The following is an 18,682-nucleotide window of genomic DNA, read 5'->3' as shown; positions in this document are numbered from 1 at the left end:
AGAAGACCAGACTTAATGGTCTGACAGACACTGGAGGAACCCTGGAAAGCATGGCCCCTGGATTCTCTATCAGCCCAAAACTAAAACAATTTCCAAGGCCAACTCTTCAGACAGGGATTGGACTGGAATGTGGGACATAAAGTGATACTCGTGACGAGTGTGCCTCTTAGCTCAAGTAGATACAAGAGACTAAACGAGCAACTTCTGTCCGGAGGTGAGATGGGAAGGCAGAGAGGGTTAGGAGCTGGTTGAATGGACACAGGGAATCAGGTGGGAAGGAGGAGTGCGCTGTCAAAGTGTGGGGAGAGCAGTTAGGGTCACATAACAATGTATGTATAAATTTTTGTATGGGGAAAAAAGAAAAAAAAAAAGAAATAGAAAAACAAAAAGATCTTAAAGGGGCCAGGGCCATGTGATTTCTGGCCAGTAATAGTGAAATGCAAGAGGAAAGAGATGGATTTAAATATGAACTGTGCAAAATGAAAGCAAAGCATAAATATTTGGAAAATTCTGTTGTACAAACTAAGGATACGTGTCCTAGAATTTTCACCAAGGATGTGGCTACACAATCTTGTTAAAGAGACTAAGCCGATGACTGATGGGTCTAACCAACTACCACAGCAGAAGACCCACCAGCTTAGCCTGAAGGGGACAGAGAAAGAGCGAAAGGAAAGAACGCTGTCTGCCTCTTGGAATCTACAGGCAGGAAACGGGCCAGAGGAGCTACATCTGTTGTCCTCCAAGAAAAGGAAAGGACCATCCCTGGAGCAGCTCAAGATCAGCAGAACTGTTGGAAGCAGGGCTGCATCCGTTTCAAAGGGTGGAGGAAAGGGTGGAGGCACGGCCTCCTAGGTTTAAGAGAGTCAGATCTTCACCAACTCGTTTCAGGAGTGTGGGGCTGACGTTCATGAGTGCCAGGAGGATGGGGATGCTGCCCAAAGCTGAGGGGGCAGGGCTGCCACGCCGAAGGGGCAGAAAAACGGGGCCTACTGGGGCCAAGGGGATGAGGCTGCCACTCAAATGGACTAAGAGAATGGGGCTACCCAAAGCCGAGGGAGCTGAGTTGCCATCCCAGTAGGCCTGGAAGGCAGAGCTAAAGCCCAGGACCGAGGGGCCTCCACCCAGAATCCAGAGAGCATGGCCAACACCCAGAGTCTGGAGGACGGGGCCATTGCCCAGATGGTCCCAAAGAACAGAGGATTATTTTTGAGCCTTGAGAGCTAATGTAAATTGTTCTGCTGGCTTTTGGACCTGCTTGGTGCCTGTTACCCGTTCTGTCCCTCCAATTTCTCCCATCTGTAATGGAAATGGCTACTGTGCCCGTGCCACCGTTGTGCTTTGGAAACAGATAGCCCGTATTCTAGATTTCACAGGTTCACAGATGGAGAGGAATTTTGCCGCAGGATGGAATGTGCCTAAAGTCTCACCCATATTTGATTGAGATGATTCAGAAGCTGAGATTTTGGACTTGATTTAAAACTTTGGGGATGATGTGATGGGGTGAATGTGTTTTGCATGTGGCAAGGACATGAATTTTTGGGGATCGAACCAAAACCCTGCTGCTGTCAAGTGGATTCCGACTCATAGCGACCCTACAGGACAGAGTAGAGCTGCCCCACAGGGTTTCCAAGGCTGCAAACCTTACAGAAGCCGACTGCCACATCCTTCTCCCACAGAGCGGCTGCTGGGTTCGAACTGCCTTGGGGATCAAAGGGTGGAATGTCATGGATTGAATTGTGCCCCCCCCAAAATATGTGTTGTAAATCCTAACATCTATGCCTTTGGTTATAATCTCATCTGTGAATGGCCTGTCTCTGTTATGTTAATAAGACAGGATTAGTGGAGGGTGTGTTTGGAGTCAACCTCTTTTGAGATATAAAAGAGATTAAACAAGCAAGCTAAGAAGCCAAGGTACGGGAAGAGATACCAAGCCCAGGAGCAGAAGCTCAAAGAGACAAGGATCTTCCTCTGGAGCTGAGAGAGAGAGAAAGCCTTCCCCTAGAGCTGGCACACCCTGAACTCAGACTACTAGCCTCCTCAACTGTGAAAAAATAAATTTGTTTATTAAAGCCACCCACTTGTGGTATTTGTTACAGCAGCACTAGATAACCAAAACACCAGTTTTAGCCACCAAATCTTCCTATTTTACATGACCTTTCTTAAAAAAGGTCACTGTGTGGCACCAACAGTTTGCAATCAGCTACTAACCTAAAGGTTGGTGGTTCAAATCCACCCAGCAGTGCAGCGGAAGAAAGGCCTGACGATCTGCTTCCATAAAGATTGTTGTTGTTAGCTGCCACTGAGTTGATTCTGACTCACGACAATCCCGTGTGTAGAGCAGAACTGCTCTATAGGGTTTTCAAGGCTGTGGCCTTTCGGAAGCAGATCTCCAGGCCTGTCTTCTGAGGCACCTCTGGGTGGGTTCGAACCGCCAATCTTTTGGCTAGTAGTCGAGTGCTTAACCATTTGTGCCACCCATGAAAAACCCTATGGAGCAGTTCTACTGTGTAACACATGGGGGTGCCATGTGTTGGAATCAACTTGACAGCAACGGGTTTGGTGTTTTTTTTCCTTACAAAAAGCCTGGCCGCCTCTGTTGTTGTTGTCAGGCGCCGTTGAGTCGGTTCCTGCTCATAGCCACCCTAAGTACAGTGAAACGCTGCCTGGTCCTGCACCATCCTTACGATCACTGTTATGCTTGAGCCCACTGCTGCAGCCACTGTGTCAGGCCATCTCACTGACGGTCTTCCGCTTTTTCGCCGACCCTCTACTTTATCAAGCATGATGTCCTCCAGGGACGGGTCCCTCCTGATAGCATGTCCAAAGTATGTGTGACAGTCTTGCATCCTCACTTCTAATGAGCATCCTGGCTGATTCTTCTTTGGCCTTTGGCTGCCTTTAGATACTGTCAGTTTGACTAGAAGATAGACTTTTCCAAAGTTGCTAAGCTTCACAGGACAGACAGGACCGATGCCACAGTACCACCCGAGACTATCTACCTTACAGTGTTGACCCATTATTTTGTATATCTCCCGTTACCACTCGCCGGAGGAAAAACCTCCAAACATATGAGAAGTAACTGTATGTCCTAATGATGATTACAACAACCAATTTTGCAGAATATGGGAAATAAGTTCTCCCTCCTGCATCAAAACTGCATATTGGGTCCCAGTATTTCCTCAATATTTAAGTGGAGCTATGATGTTGGATGAGCCCTGATGGCGCAGCGGTTGAGAGCTCGGCTGCTAACCGAAAGGTCAGTGATTTGAATCCACCAGCTGCTCCTTGGATACTCTACGGGGCAGTTCTACTCTGTCCTATAGGGTCACTATGAGTCAGAATCGACTCGACGGCAATGAGTTGTTTTTTTTTTTTTAAATGATGTCTGATTTCTATTTTGCAGCATCAAGCCCTGTTATGGTTTCTATGACTCAGCGGAGAAGGAAGTACTTAGAGAAATGAACAATGATTGGGAAGATGATATGGCGGGGGGTGGGGCAGGACTGAGACTTGAGGCAGGAAGTGCCAACATCCACCCCAGGTGAACTCCCTGCGGAAGGAGCACTGGACTTCCTGGGGCAGCCGCAGGCCAGGCGTCCTGCCTCTGGGTGCAGGAACTACCACCCAAGTCCAAGATGCGCTCTCTTTAAGCCCCGTTCATTACTCTGACTTTCAATAGCGTTGGCTCATCATGTGGATTCTTAGTCTGTATTTTTTCATAGTTGTAAAATAAATACTTCACAAGTTTTTAAACTGAAATTAAAAAAAAAAAGTGAACCCCCCTCATAATTTTAATCCTGTCACAGGTTTAATGTATATCTCACTAGACAAAAAAACCAAAACCAAACCCGTTGCCGTCGAGCCGATTCTGACTCATAGGGACCCTATAGGACAGAGTAAAACTGCCCCACGGGGTTTCCAAGGAGCACCTGGTGGATTCGAACTGCTGACTTTTTTGGTTAGCAGTCGAATTCTTAACCTCTATGCCACCAGGGTTTCCTATCTCACTAGACAGTTACTTACATACACATACACACACACACACACACACACACACACACACACACACACACACACACACACACACAAACCCGTTGCTGATGAGCTGATTCCGACTCGTAGTGACCCCGTCAGACAGAGTGGAACTGCCCCAAAGGGTTTTTAAGGAGTGGCTGGTGGATTTGAACAGCTCACCTTTTGGTTAGCAGCTGAAAGCTTAACCACTGTGCCACCAGGGCTCCATATATACACACACATATATGTAAATATACAGAGACTTTGTGGCACAACGGTTAAGCACTTGGCTGCTAACCGAAAGGTTGGCGGTTCAAACCCACCCAGTGGCTCTGTGGGAGAAAGACCTGGCAATCTGCTTCCATAAAGATTACAACCTAGGAAACCTGGTGTGGCAGTTCTAGTCTGTTACATGGGGTCGCTGTAAGTTGGAATAGACTAGACGGCACCTAACAACTCTCTCTCTATATATATGATTACAGTTTCTTTTACAAAAATGGGATCATATTACAAATAGTTCTGCAACTGCTTTTACTCACAACACTTCATCCTGGGGTGTATGAAAGGGAAGGGATAAATCATGTATCACTGCTCTGCCCTTTTATACTTTACACCGTATCGTAAGTGCTTCCTCCTTCTGACTAGTGCCCAGCTGGACAGCGGCAGGGACATGCCTCGCAGTGCCGGGCTGTCCTTGCCAGCTCCCCTCCCGGCATCTAGGAGGTTGCCGGCAGCCTCCATCTAGACACACATCAGTCATGAAAGACTGGCGTGGCTTCTGGCAGCATGGTGGGTGGCCACCCTGTCAGTCCCTGCCAAGGCTGGAGAAGGTCGGCTGAGTTTACGGTAGAGGGATGACCTTGCCAGACCTGGGCTGGGGCTATTTAAAAGAATGTGTCACCAAGCCAAAAATCTGGGGGTGTAGTGCCAACTTCCCTGCAGAGAGGCCCAGATTCTCCTTCGTGGGGATTTGTTTCCTCTGGTAAAGCAAACGTGATAATCACTGGCAGTTAGTATGAAATTTTTCACAATGAAATAGCATAAACATATCAACAGTGACAGTCACTAGACTAACACCCGGCTGGAGCCTTACAAAATACGGTCACATACATGACATCACTGAATTCTAGGAGGTGGCAATGCAATAACCCTAGCAGTGCTCACACCACTGGCCCCAGCTCCAGCTGACACGACACTGCAGTTACGACTATACAGTTCTTCAAGGCTGGAGCCTGTACGTGATATGGTCTGGGCAGATTGGGCAGGTAACTTACCCCCACAGCAAATGATAGCAGCCACAAAGAGGGAAATATCGCTGTCATCCAGCTCCAGTGCGTTGAACTTCATTGCAAAATCAAACTTGGGCTCCATGATGTCACAGAATGGTTTTCTTAGGCCCTTTAGGAATTCCCGAGTTATAAAACCATTCCCATATGCAACCAGCATCCCATCTTTGTTCATCACGGAAGACAGCATTGCAAAAATGGCCTCGTGGACACCGTATTTTAGCAAAGTCACTTGGTCATTCAAGTCTAAGTTGGCGAAGCCCGGGATGGACTTGGCGAACTCCGTGAGCTCCGTGACGGTCTCCACTGACGTGCACTGGCAGCAGTGGAAGATGCGGACCTCTGCCTCCTTGTTCTGGATGCCATTGGCCACCATCTTGGCCACCAGTGTCTTCTCGGCCATGCACAGTGTCTCCATATCGTGTATGACAAAAGGCTGCAAGGACAAGAATAAGTCTGAGGATCTGTGATCAGCGACACTGTCAACTGTTAATCAGCTAATGAGCACCACTGCATCCAAATCACCAAGCTTGGTGCAATGGAGAACTCGGAATGTGTGCAAAACACGATCCTCAAACCACTTTAAATTTAGATGGGGACAATTAGACATTCATGGAAAACCAACAATGTAAATCAGGAAGATAATAATCGTCATTGCCTGACATTGGGTAGGGATTTCATTGCTAAGAAACTCAAGTACTGATTTTGGCAATGACACTAACGAGAATATTAGCGAACCACCTTTAGCATTTTAGATATTCTCTGAATTCCCAAATACTATTACAATAACCTTAATAGCAGTCATTCTTAATTTTACCATTTTATGAATTTTAGCGGTAACCATCATCATTTAACACTGACTGTTGAATGGACAAATCTGGCTTGTACTATGTAACTTCAAAAGTTGGCATATGTGCAGAAAGAAGCAAACAAGCACGGTTAAACTCTTGTACTTTCAGGATAAACTGGAAAAGCCTCGAAGTACCCTTGTTTCTCTGTGCATAAGACTGAAACCTTCACATCAGTGTCCCATGTCTTGGTACAAGTGCTGAATCCCTGTGGCAGCTCCCTATGTGTTGCTAGACCTTCTGCACCTGAACCCTCTGGTCCTGCCATCTTAGAAGGATCTACTGGTGGAAAGAAGAGATGGTTGGCCGTGCTATTTGGAGCCAACGTGACCAGAAGGAATAATTATATGTCTGGTGGGGCACAAAGACCACTGCTGGCCAACACTGACATCTTCGTGTAGAGCAGAAGAAATGACACTGCCCATAGGGTCACTGTGAGTTAGAATCGACTCGATGGTAATGGGCCAGGTCAGGTGGAGGGCAGTGCTTTGCTCTACAAGCTGTCCTATTGTTGTTTGGTGCCATGGAGTTCAGTTTTGACTCATAGTGACCCCATGTGACAGAGCAGAACTGCCCTATAGGATTTATTCAGCTGTAATCTTTACAGAAGCAGATTGCTAGGTCTTTCTCCCACAGAATCACTGGGTAGGTTTGAACTGCCAACCTTTTGGTTAGGAGCCTAGTGCTTAACCATTGTACCACCAGGGCTCCTTAGCTGTTCTATACAAAAAAAACCAAGCCTACTGCTGTCGAGTCGATTCTGACTTACAGCACTTATGCACCACCAGGGCTCCTAGAGCTGTTCTATAGAACATGAAAATACAGACCAATAAGGCAACGGGCCAAGGTATGTTTTCAGTCCCTACTGGAGTCCATGAACAGAGTGCAGGAGTGCCCCAGTGATTTTAAGAATGGCTCTGCCCATGAGCAGAGCACTTCACCGTCCATGCACCTGGACCCGGGATATGAAGCATCCTGTATTTTGGGCTCAGGAGAGCACCTTGAGAAGTCACAGCACATTTCAGGGCACCTTTGGGGAAGACCCTGTGCAGAGGCCAGGGGAGAGTGCTGGTAACACCAGTGTTGGCAACAAACAGGCAGACTGTCTTGAAATGTTTAAACAGAATCAGAACTTGTAATCTAGTGTTGGACAAAAAGTATCCGATTCCGCATCTGAGGACAGGGAATATTTAAAAAATTATCCATGAGTGAGTGAAAACATACTGAATACAAAACTCAAAGCCACGTTTTCTAAATATCTCAAGTCTTATTAAGGAAGAGTAAAACTGTCTCTTCCTAAAGACCTTAAAAACGGGTAGATGACGAAGTTTGGGGGCAGCTCTGCCTGAAGGTAGAGGAACGGGCCACGGGAAACAGAATCAAATCCAAGAGCCTTCTGCATATGGCTGAGTAGCTCCTACCAGACTGGACCCTCCCACAAGTAGCAACTAAGCTCTGGACAAAATACAAAAAACCAATGACCGAAGGCACTGGAGAGTGAACACAAGCAGGTGGAATCTGGAGGGAGTCACCCTTGGAAGAAGGGAAGGAGCAAGGGCTGAGTCTCATCTTCACAGCCCAAGGGCAGGAAAACTTTCAGAACTGCAGGCCTGAAGGCCAGAGGGCATGCTCAGAGCAATCACAGCCACTGGGATATGTGGGGCAGAGGAGCTGGGAAGAACTGAGCCATAGAAGGGAGCCTCAACTTGTGTGTGTAAGCTCTGCCCAAATGTCAACCCCTGAACCAAAACAAGCATGGGGCAGCTTCAAAGCAGTACAGCTGGGGCTGGACTAAGCTGAAATTTGAGCTTCCTCCCCATACAGGGCAGGCAGGGTTCTCCAACCAAGGTGATTGCCTGCTAAAACAAAACAAAACAAAAACAAATCAGCACTCTCCATAGAAATACAACAGAATTCAGAGTCTCCATAACATAATATTCACAACATCCAGGATGCAATCCAAAAGTACTCCACAAATAAAGAACCAGAGGAATGTGACCCTTCTTGACAGAAAAAGCAGTTGACAGAGACCAACACCAAAATGACTGGATGTTGGTCCAGGACAACATCCCCAAGCAGAACAAAGACAAGGAAGTCACTCCTAAGCCCAATTTGGAAAACCTGGTGGTGTAGGGTTAAGAGCTACGGCTGCTAAACAAAAGATCGGCAGTTCAAATCCACCAGGCGCTCCTTGGAACCTCTATGGGGCAGTTCTACCCTGTCCTATGGGGTCGCTATGAGTCAGAATTGACTCGACGGCAATGGGTTTTTTTTTTTTTTTAAGCCCATCTTGGTCCAACTGCTGAAAAACAAAGACAAAGAAAAAATCTTGAAAGCAGTCAGAGAGAAACAGGACATTACATAAGTGGGGAGATAATCAGATGACTTCTGATCAGAAACTATGGATGGCAGAAGACAGTGGAATAACATTTTTTAAGGTGGAAAGATTATCAACCCAGAATTCTATATCCAGCAAAAATATCCTTCAAGAATAAAGGTGAAATAAGAATATTTTTAGATAAAGGAAAACTAAGAGAGTTCACTGCTAGCAAACCTGCACTATAAGAAAGGCTAAAAGAAGTTCTTCAGGCTAAAGGTCAATGATACTAGATGAAAAAAATTCAAGATTTTCAGGAAGGAATGAAGACCGTCTTAAGTGTAAATACTCTTCCTGGTACCTAAAAAACAAAAAGCAATGCCCCAATACCTCCTCTTAACCCCCTAACTATCAACCCAAACAAAAACTTCAGCCTTGTAAGACTCAGAAATGATTTCTACCTCTGTCCTCCACCCACCTCATGTTTTCCTAAGCAAGAAAAAATGAGCCTGAACTTATTATTTTAAAACCAGGCTGTTGTTGTAGTATGCCGTCAGGTCAATTCCGACTCACAGTGACACTGTAAGATAGAGTAGAACTACCCCATAGTTTCCTAGGCAGCATAGTGGTTAAGTGCTATGGCTGCTAACCAAAAGTTCAACAGTTTGAATCCACCAGCTGCTCCTTGGAAACTCTATGGGGCAGTTCTACTCTGTCCTATAGGGTCGCTATGAGTTATAATCGACTCAATGGCAATGGGTTTGGTTTGGTTTCGGGGTAATATTTATGGGAAGAGATTGCCAGCTTTTTCCTCCCATGGAGTGGCTGGTGGGTTTGAACCACCGCCCTTTCAGTTAGTAGCTGAGCACTTAACCACTGCGCCACCGGGGCACCTTAAAATCAGGCTAGGTAACCTGAAATTAAAAAAAAAACCAATGAAGTTTTTAATTCATTAGGTCTAACATTTCATTTAAAAACAGTTTGTATAAAACACTACAGAGAAACTATTGCCCAAAATCCATCTCATTGTGAGTCTTCCTCTTTTTCGCTGACCCTCTACTTTACCAAGCATTTCCATCATTGTATGTGATGGGTGGGGTTTCATGGAGGGGCTCCTATATGCACAGGGGCAGTTATTCAAACCCCTGGCTTAGCCCCTGGGACATTACAGTGGAACCTTCAGGAGGCTGTGAATCTGGCAACGCCAAAAAGCAACCATTTGGGGACTGGGGTGTTTACCTTTTAGTTAAAAACTTAAACGAGATAGAAAATCATAAGTGTCTTCTTCTTCAGTCTGAAATTCCAGGGACACTGCTAGGAAAGTAGGACGCTTGTAAAACGGGGCGAAGCTAGAAGGCGTGGCCACCATGCCTCACGTCACGGAAACTAAGGTTTCAGACGCCTGAAGCGGGAGAAGGGACGTCGCTTCAAGCACGCAGCTATAGAGGCCCACTGGCCATCTTACTCAACTCTCATTTCACACCTAAACTTTTACTGTAACTCAAAGCTTTTTCCTTTAGTTTCAATCACAATTCTGCCTGTGGCTATTTGGAAGCATTTCTGATATACTACAAAACCAAAAAAACAACCAAACCCGTTGCCGTGGAGTGGATTCCAACTCATAGCAACCCTACAGGACAGAGCAGAACTGCCCCACAGGGTTTCCAAGGAGTGGCTGGTGGATTCAAACTGCCGACCTTTTCGTGAGCAGCCGAGCTCTTAACCACTGCGCCACCAGGGCTCCAATATACCAAAGCTTAGTAAAATTTTACAAGGCTTTTCCCCGGTGATTTCTAGCTGTACACCTGAGAGCACTAGAGCAGAGTGGTTAGAACACTCCAGAGTCAGACTGCCTTGTTCCAATCTCGGCCACCACTTACTTGGACAGTTCTTAATCTGTCTGTGTGCCTTAGTTGGGATTATAAATGTATCTCTTAAAGGACTGTGCAAATATTCAGCCTATATATGTAAAAACGTAGTGTCTGGCAGTTAGTAAGCATTCAAAAATGTTAGTTATTATTAACAGCATTACTATAATTTCTGTAAGCAGTTTCTCTTCCAACTTTCTCCCACTGCAAGCATTGCTCGTTTCCCAGCTCCCAAGTTTCCTCATTCTAGTGAGCTGTGCAAACTCAACCATCAATGAATTCTGTAATGTTCTGAAGCCAGTCACAGAGAAAATGTTAAAATGTTCTGCGATTATCACGGATCTGCCTATTAACCTTACCATAATTTTGTTAAATAGGAAAAAGGAAGATTATTTTAAATTTCAGGAATTTAATTGACTCAGCTCAAAAGTTAGGATTCGTAGAGGTGCAATTCTCAGTAATGCTGCTCCACACAGCATTCTGGGTATGAGGGCCCAAGGATCTAGGTGACAGGAGAGTGTGATTTCGTTATTCTGCCAACCTGATTTTAAATATATTGCTTCATAGCAAGTTGAAGCTGAGACTGAAAGAATGAACATTTATAGGATGGACTAGAGAAATACGTGAAGGATAGATGGCAGTATTCCCTCAATTCTAGAAAACATACTACTAGCCCACATTAACTGTATTCACATCACTGGCTTTGTCTGAGTATACTCAGCAGAAATAAAGATGTTAAGCCAAAGAGTGCAGTGGTCCAAAAAAAAAGAAATGAGAGAAAGACTGAGTTCGGCCAAGTTCTTCAGATGTTGTTTATATCAGACATTCCTAGAGTCTCTGACGTGGTATGTGCTTCGTGAATCTTCAAGAATGGGGACAGAGGAAGCCGCGGTTCCAAATGGCTTGTTTAAAGAACACTTCTTTCTTTCAGTAGGGCATCTCAGAGGACTAGTCAGCACTGGCTACAGAATTTGCAGACTCCCAGGGCAAAAAGAAAATGCACGACCCCTTGGTCAAAAATTATTAAGAATTTCAAGATGGCAACAGCAGAACATTAAATCAAGTGGAAGGCCCACCTAAGCACGGGGCCCTGGGTGACTGCACAGATTGGCCACCCATGAAGCTGGCCTGGGACTTGTATTGTGTGAAATATACTCTCGTCAGGGGAATGTAAATGCTAACAAATACTGCATCTCATTTTTATAAAATTATCACTCTGGATTTTTTAAAAGAAAGCCTTATTTAATAAGCTTACTGAAAACCATTTGAATTTAAAACAAGTGCTTAGCATTAAGAACACTGATGTTTATTAAAGCTAAATAGAAATTTCATAGTGACCCCATATAACAGAATAGAACTGTCCCATAGGGTTCTTTTTTTTTTTTAAATTTTTAATTTTTTATTATGCAAAGTTTACAGAGCAAATTAGTTTTCCACTCAATAGTTCATACATAAAACGTTCCAGAACACTGGCTGCATTCCCCACAATGTGTCAGCACTCTTCCCCATTTCCGCCCTGGGTTCCCTGGTTCCTTTCCTCCCATTTTTCTACCCCTTCCTGCCTTCTCATCTGCTTTTGGACAGCTGTTCTTTTGATCTCGTATAACTGATTGTTCTAAGGCGCTCGTTCCTCTCGGGTGTTACTGTTAATTTTATGGGTCCCATACGATTTTATAGTTGATCCCGACTCATAGGATTTTATAGGCTGTAATCTTTACAGGAGCAGATTGCCAGGTCTTTCTCCCATGGAGCTGCTGGGTGGGTTCAACACACCAACCTTTCGGTTAGCAGCTGAGCACTTAATCATTGTGCCACTAGGGCTCCTTCATGGGGTCGCTTTGAGTTGAAATCAACTCCCTGGCACCTAACAACAACAAACAGAAATTTTATTGTAAAACACATTAGAAAATTTGCCAAAGGTTATTGATTAGTATTCTTGATAAGATTATTTTATAAAACTCACACAGCTTATGTTTCACTTAGGAATGTGCCTTTTATACTCTTGTTTGAATATCAATATACCTGACATCATAGGAGTTCCTCTGAAATAAATAAAGCACATGGGAAAGATTTTAAACAGCATGAGGGCAGGGCTTCGTTCACCCTGAAATTTCCTCACGCCAACACCAGAAAGTCCCCCACCTGATGTATGGCTGCCCTTGCTCACACCTGACCATGTTCTGCGTGCTTTAATATTACTTAAAGAATTCATCTCCAAAACACATTTCAACAGTACTCCCTATGAAAGGTTGGGCAGCTGTCTTCTTTCAGGAAAAATTTAACCCTGGATTATTGGTAGGTTTACTTTGGATGAAATTATTTAATAAGCTTTTAGTTACATGGACTACACATTTCTAGAAACAGTATAAAATATTAAGTATGATTTTCAATCTGAAGACAAGTAGCAGGCAAAATCCCAAGACAGCAATATCTGTCTAAAAAAGCAGAGCTGTTCCAAGATGGCATCAGGGAAGCCACCTTTATTGCAAAGATCTTAAAATGTTGAGAATAACGTCAGAATTCCTCTTTCAAAACTGGTTTTAGAACCTGTTCTCAGACAAACATAAAAAATTAGTCTCCCTGACTTATATATATGTATTTTTTAAAACCAGAAGCTTTACTCTATTTAATCCCAAATTACATATCAGGTTGGCTGCAAGTGATTCATGGTTTTGTCTAAAATTCAATGATACTAGCAGAGGGTAAAGAAATTATCAACGATTTCATTTTACTTGGATCCACAATCAATACCCAGCAGTCAAGAAATCAAAAGATGCATTGCATTGGGCAAATCTGCTGCAAAAGACCTCTTTAAAGTGTTGAAAAGCAAAGATATCACCTTGAAGACTGAGGTGTGCCTGACGCAAGCCATGGTGTTTTCCATCGCATCATATGCATGCGAAAGCTGGGCAATGAATAAGGAAGACCGAAGAAGTATTGATGCCTTTGAATTGTGGTGTTGGCGAACAATACTGAATATATCATGGACTGTCAAAAGAACAAACAAATCTGCCTTGGAAGAAGTACAACCAGAATGTTCCTTAGAAGCAAGGATGGCGAGACTTCGTCTCACATACTCTGGACATGTTATCAGGAGGGATCAGTCCCTGCAGAAGGACATCATGCTTGGTAAAGTAGAGGGTCAGTGAAAAAGAGGAAGATCCTCAACGAGATGGACTGACACAGTGGCTGCAACAGTGGGCTCAAGCATAACAACAATTGTGAGGATGGCGCAGGACCGGGCAGTGTTTCCTTCTGTGTTACACAGGTTCGCTGTGGGTCGGAACTGCCTTGACGGCACCTAACAACAACAAAGATTTCCACAACTGAAAATATTCAAAAACTCTAAAGATAATTCCCAACAATTTTGAGCAACAGGAGCGTCTTTGAAATAAAGCTGTGATGCTCCCAAGTTAGTACTTTATTCACTTGAGTGGTAAATTCTGATATGTTTGCTAGATTATAAAGTAACAAACCCAAAATATCCCCTGATATTTAAGCCAAACAACAGTTTAGCTTGACTAGTAAAGAATGTCTGCCTTAAGCATTATGCTCTTTTAAGAACTGTTTATACGGGATCAAACTGACAATAACAATTCGAAAGGTTAGATGGAAAACTTTGGGGACAGTGAGTTCACGTTAATGGAGAGGGAACAATTCAGAAAAAGAGTGTGAGAATGGTTGCACAACTTGAAGAATGTAGTCAATGTCACTGAATTGTACATGTAAAAACTGTTGAATTGGTGTGTGTTCTGCTGTGTCTATTCTCAACAACAACAAAAAATAAAATAAATTTTTAAAAAGTTAAAAACAATAAGGACAAAAACTTAGACACAAGGTTTTCATTACAGCATTATGGAGAAAAGCAAAGATTTCGTAATAAACTAAATCTCAAACCAAAAAATTTAAAATACTACATTATTCTCACCGTATACTTTGAATTTCTATCCTCTAAATATTCAGTGCCAGAGAGTTGTTTTTTTGTCTTTAACCAAACACCCCCACCGGTGTTTCAGAGGTGTAGCTAGCTTTGAAAAGCAAAAGCAGCTAAGCCTGCGTGACGGTGAGAGACTGCGTGTGCATGTGTGTGCAGGAGTGTATGAGTGTGTAAGAGCATACGTGAGTGTGAGGATGTGTGTGTGAGAGAGGGTGTGTGTGAGAATGTGTGTGTGTGCATGAGGGTGAGTGAATGTGAGACAGGCTGTGTGAGAAGGTGTATCAGAGGGTGTATGAGTGTGTGAGACAGGGTGAGTGTGTGTATGTATGTGTAATTGTGTGTTATGAGTGTGTGAGAGTGTGAAAGGGTGTGTGAGTGTGTGAGTATGTGTAAGTGGAGAGTGTTATGAGTGTGTGAAAGGTGTGTCAGTGTGTGTATGAGAGAGGGTGTGTATGAGTGTGAGAGGGTTGAAAGTATATGAGGGTGTGTATGTGTGTGACTGTGAGAGCGTGAGACAGTGTGAGTGTATGTGAGCGTGAGTGTGAGCATGTGTGAAAGTGTGTGTGTGTATGTAAGTGTGTGAGGCAGTGTGTGAGGGTATGTGAGTGTGTGAGGGTGTGCGTGTGTGAGAGTGTATGTGTGAGACAGAATGTGCTGGGGGCCCGAGCCCTCGGTGGCGGCGATACAGACGTCACGAGAAAGGCGCGGACCTCATTAACCCTCCTCACAGCCTCGTCTTCACATTGCTTCAAGAGTCTTTGCATGAGACTCTCCTGACAGGCCACCACATTCTCTTTTTAAGACACTGCTGAAAAAGCGCCTGTTTTGGAATCCACATTCAGAAGGAGCAACTGTTCTCCATCCTCCCCTCAGCTCTGCTTCTGTCCCTTTTACCCTCAAATCAGCTGGGAAACAAGCTCCCCCAGAAGAGCACGAGCTGCCCGCTCAGGGCCCTGGGCACTGTCTGGCCCTCAGTTCTGGAAGCACAGGCTCACACTCAGTCCCGGTAGCCAGATGGAAGGAGACACTTGCCGCCCTCCCGTCTTCCCCTCCTCCTCCCGGCCCCTCTCTCCGTCCTCCCAGCCCCAGTAATGCCCTCACTCCTGGGTGACCCAGCTCCTGACCCAGGTAAGGGGCTTTGCTTTAGCTGATCGAAAGGCCACAGAGGGGGTTTTCACAAATGAAGGAGTGTCTCCTGCACAGATAAACCCAGGTTTCCACTTCTAAAACCAGAGGACTACATTGAAGCTAAAACCTGTCCAGCATCTCTCTTTCCTCACCAAGATTGCAGACATTTCCGGGCCCAGCTGTGGTCCAAGCTTCAGGAGTTGGAGCGTGGCCTTGCCCCAGCTGTCCCTGCAGGGAGGATGCTCCTCTGGAGGCCTGGGCAGAGGGCCCAGGCCTGGATGGCAGCATGGCTGCCCCGCTGTGCTCCTTCCCCGGTGCACAAGGCCACCTCTACCACAGTTGTGTGACCACTTCTGTATCTGCCAGTCTGAACACCTTGGTCATTGCTCCTCCCGCCTCCAGGCCGCCCTGGGCGGTGGCTGACGTGCAGTGGCCACATGCAGAGGCTGGTGTGCTTCCTAAAGCTCTGTCGGCCCCAAACACACCCTCTTGACAAAGCTTCCCCACGTGCACAGATTTGGATATTTGAGAAAAGCAGACTCCATTTCCCCAATAATTACTGTGTTGTCCCAGGTTGGAACTTTCATGAAACAACTGTGGAATTAAAAAAAAAAAAAAAAGAACTGCCCCATAGGGTTTGCAAGGAGTGGCTGGTGGATTCAAACTACTGACCTTTTGGTTAGCGGCCGAACTCTTAACCACAAGGCTCTGATTGTTAATAATGGGATCATTTCACACAGGTCAAGTCCAATATGCCAGAGCCAAGGGCTGGTCTACTCAACAGGTATCCCCGAGGATACTGAGCTGCTTTCTAAATTGTCTGTGAGATACAGAAAATGGTCCCCTGATGTCCACTGTGATCCCAAAACCAAGATGCTCACAGAAATGATGATGTAGGCTGGTGGGGGATGTCCTGCCTGCTGCGTCTGTTCTAGACTAAGCCACACAGCTAGGGAAGATGAGACTGTGGGCCTGCACTGGGAGCGGTGAGCAGCCAGCAGGCGGACAGAGAGACAAGAGGGGACAGGCCTCCTGTGTCCTTGTGTGTGGACAACGACCCCAGCGCTGGAAGAATGAGGCTGGCCTGGGGCTCACAGTATACTCTCATGCAATGAGCCTCCACCCCAACAGGGGGCACTGCCTGTGAGCCTGGTGTTGGGTGCCCTGGTTTGAAGGCCTGGGGGCAGGGGTAGGCACCTAACTCCCAGCAGTACAACAGCTTCTGTTTTTCTTAGACAGTTAACCCCAAGCCTAACCACTACACCATTGTTTATTTCCTCAAGATGGAAATGTCATCACCCTCCTCTCTGAGGGTAACTGGCTCTGCCTGAGGCCACGGGGCTCCTCTCAGTGAGGGATGCTGGGGCGCTCTGTGAAAACCAAATTCACATTGAACAGGACTGTTTTGTTAAAGACGATGTCTCAGTTTCCTCTGAATTCTTAAAATCCAAGGGAGAAATAGAACGTCTCAAACAAAGTCTTGGCTACCCCAGTTTTGGCTTATGCCAATCCTTTTTAGGATAGCTATTCAGAGGTAAGAGGTTGCCTTTGCTGTCACCCTTGTGATGGAGAAAGGGTCTAATCTGTACGTGCCTCTGGGGCCGCCCACCACGTGTCACCTAGCAGGGGTGTGGCTTTACCAGTTTAATACCGTTTGTTCGAACCCTTCTAATATGTCTCGGTGGATTTAACTGGAGAATATACTGAAGAATTAAAGACTCAGTAGAAAGAGGTTTGGTCTGTTTGTGAAAGTTAAGTAGCTTGTGAAATACTTTATTTTCCTGTGACCAGAAATTCTGGCTTGTAATTCTCAATAAGGGCTGTTTGTTTACAGGCAAAAAGGCAAAATATCTTTATTCACCAACCTCAGGCTGTCCCTCTCTTTGAAGGTAGCTCTGAGGTTAGTTGCATTTTGGAGGGAAGACTTATTTAACCGTGGGGGTGGGGGTGGCAGGATGTTAGGCCGGCGGGTGAAGTGTAGGAGGGTCCTCGAGGGGCAATCTTAGTTCCTACTGAAAAGGTCCAGAAATGTCCAAAAAAGACAATCGTCATGGCCCTTTCTAAGCCCTGTGATGTCACAGAAAAAAGCAGATGGCAGGGGGCAGGGATGTCGGGGAAGAGAGATTAGCTTTAGAGGAAAAGACCCAAGAACACATTTGGAGGGGGCAGTGAACAGCTTCATTTTTTGGCCTTAAAATAGTGATTTAAAAAAAAAATGCATTTAAGAAATGACCCTAGTACACGGTAAGCTATTAAGTAGATTTTTGGGGAGTGGGTTAATGACACAGTCGTGAAAATAAGTTGGTTGCTCTGAAGCAGACCACACCGAGAAGAAAGGAGTTGCTGTTAAGCGGCATTTTAGTGTCTGGGAAGGAAATCTTTCCACTTCCGTTGTCTCTGGTTTGCCTTTGGCCTACGTATTGTTTTCCCAACATTTCATACAGCGTCCTCAAGCATTCTCTAGACTGTAACTGTCACGTGCTAACGGAACACTTCATTGGCTACAATAAAACAGTAGCAAAAACACCTACTGGATTGTTGCTGGCTTTCCCTGCAAGGATGACTCTGGCCTTGACCTTGTTCATGTTAAAGTTCTTCAAGTAGGCCTCGTAAATTCTCTTGGCAAGAGATTTGAGATCTGCAGTTTCAGAATCTTCTATATCATGGTCACATGTAAGAATTTCTGCTTTCAATTTTGCTTTTTCGGACCTTGGCATTCGTCCAAAACGAATTGCTGAGGGGTGAGGAGGGGGAGATGAAATAATGGGGAACAAACAGAAATGAACAACACAGCGGTGGAAGGGACACAGACAATGGCTAATGGTCAAACGACAAGCTCCAACCATGACTTACACCAGGAATGAAAAGCTACAGGAAAGGGAAACCCCATTCCTCAGTACGATTCAACTTTCCCTTCTGGAGACAGAAAAAGAAAACTCCAACTCCACAAATCCTAGACAATTTTTTTTTTTTTTTTTTACAAAGGTTTAAAAAAAAAGTAACACCACTACTCACTTCATTAGCATGTTAAGTTTAAGGGGGCTATCAACTTTTAGGTACATAATCGATTCTGTAGGTTAAGAGGATGAAAATGACTCTTAGAATGAGTGTATAAAATACTTCTTTTTCTTGTTCCAGAAGGTAAAGGTGCAACTCTAATGAACTAGTTATTTTACATTTTGTTCCACATACTAATTGTTGTTGTCAGTTGCCACAGAGTCGATTCCGACTCATGGCGGCCCCATGTGTGCAGAGTAGAACTGCTCCATAGGGTTTTCAAGGCT

General features: G+C 45.0%; 1 protein-coding gene across 1 annotated transcript in view; it reads right to left on the bottom strand.

The window, feature by feature from the left end:
• The window catches only part of PPARA (peroxisome proliferator activated receptor alpha), a 90,461-nt gene that overhangs the window by 5,552 nt on the left and 66,227 nt on the right, over positions 1–18,682 (bottom strand). The window contains exons 5-6 of the mRNA XM_004380013.2: positions 17,930–18,132; positions 5,289–5,736 (exon numbers count right to left, since the gene is read on the bottom strand). Coding sequence (XP_004380070.1) covers positions 5,289–5,736; positions 17,930–18,132 — 651 coding nt within the window. The remainder of the gene's footprint in view (positions 1–5,288; positions 5,737–17,929; positions 18,133–18,682) is intronic.

The sequence above is a fragment of the Trichechus manatus genome, unplaced genomic scaffold (assembly GCF_000243295.1).
Source record: "Trichechus manatus latirostris isolate Lorelei unplaced genomic scaffold, TriManLat1.0 scaffold00069, whole genome shotgun sequence".
Classification (NCBI taxonomy): Eukaryota; Metazoa; Chordata; class Mammalia; order Sirenia; family Trichechidae; genus Trichechus; species Trichechus manatus.
Note: the sequence above shows the minus strand (reverse complement) of the source record. Positions and strands in the feature narration are given on the sequence as shown.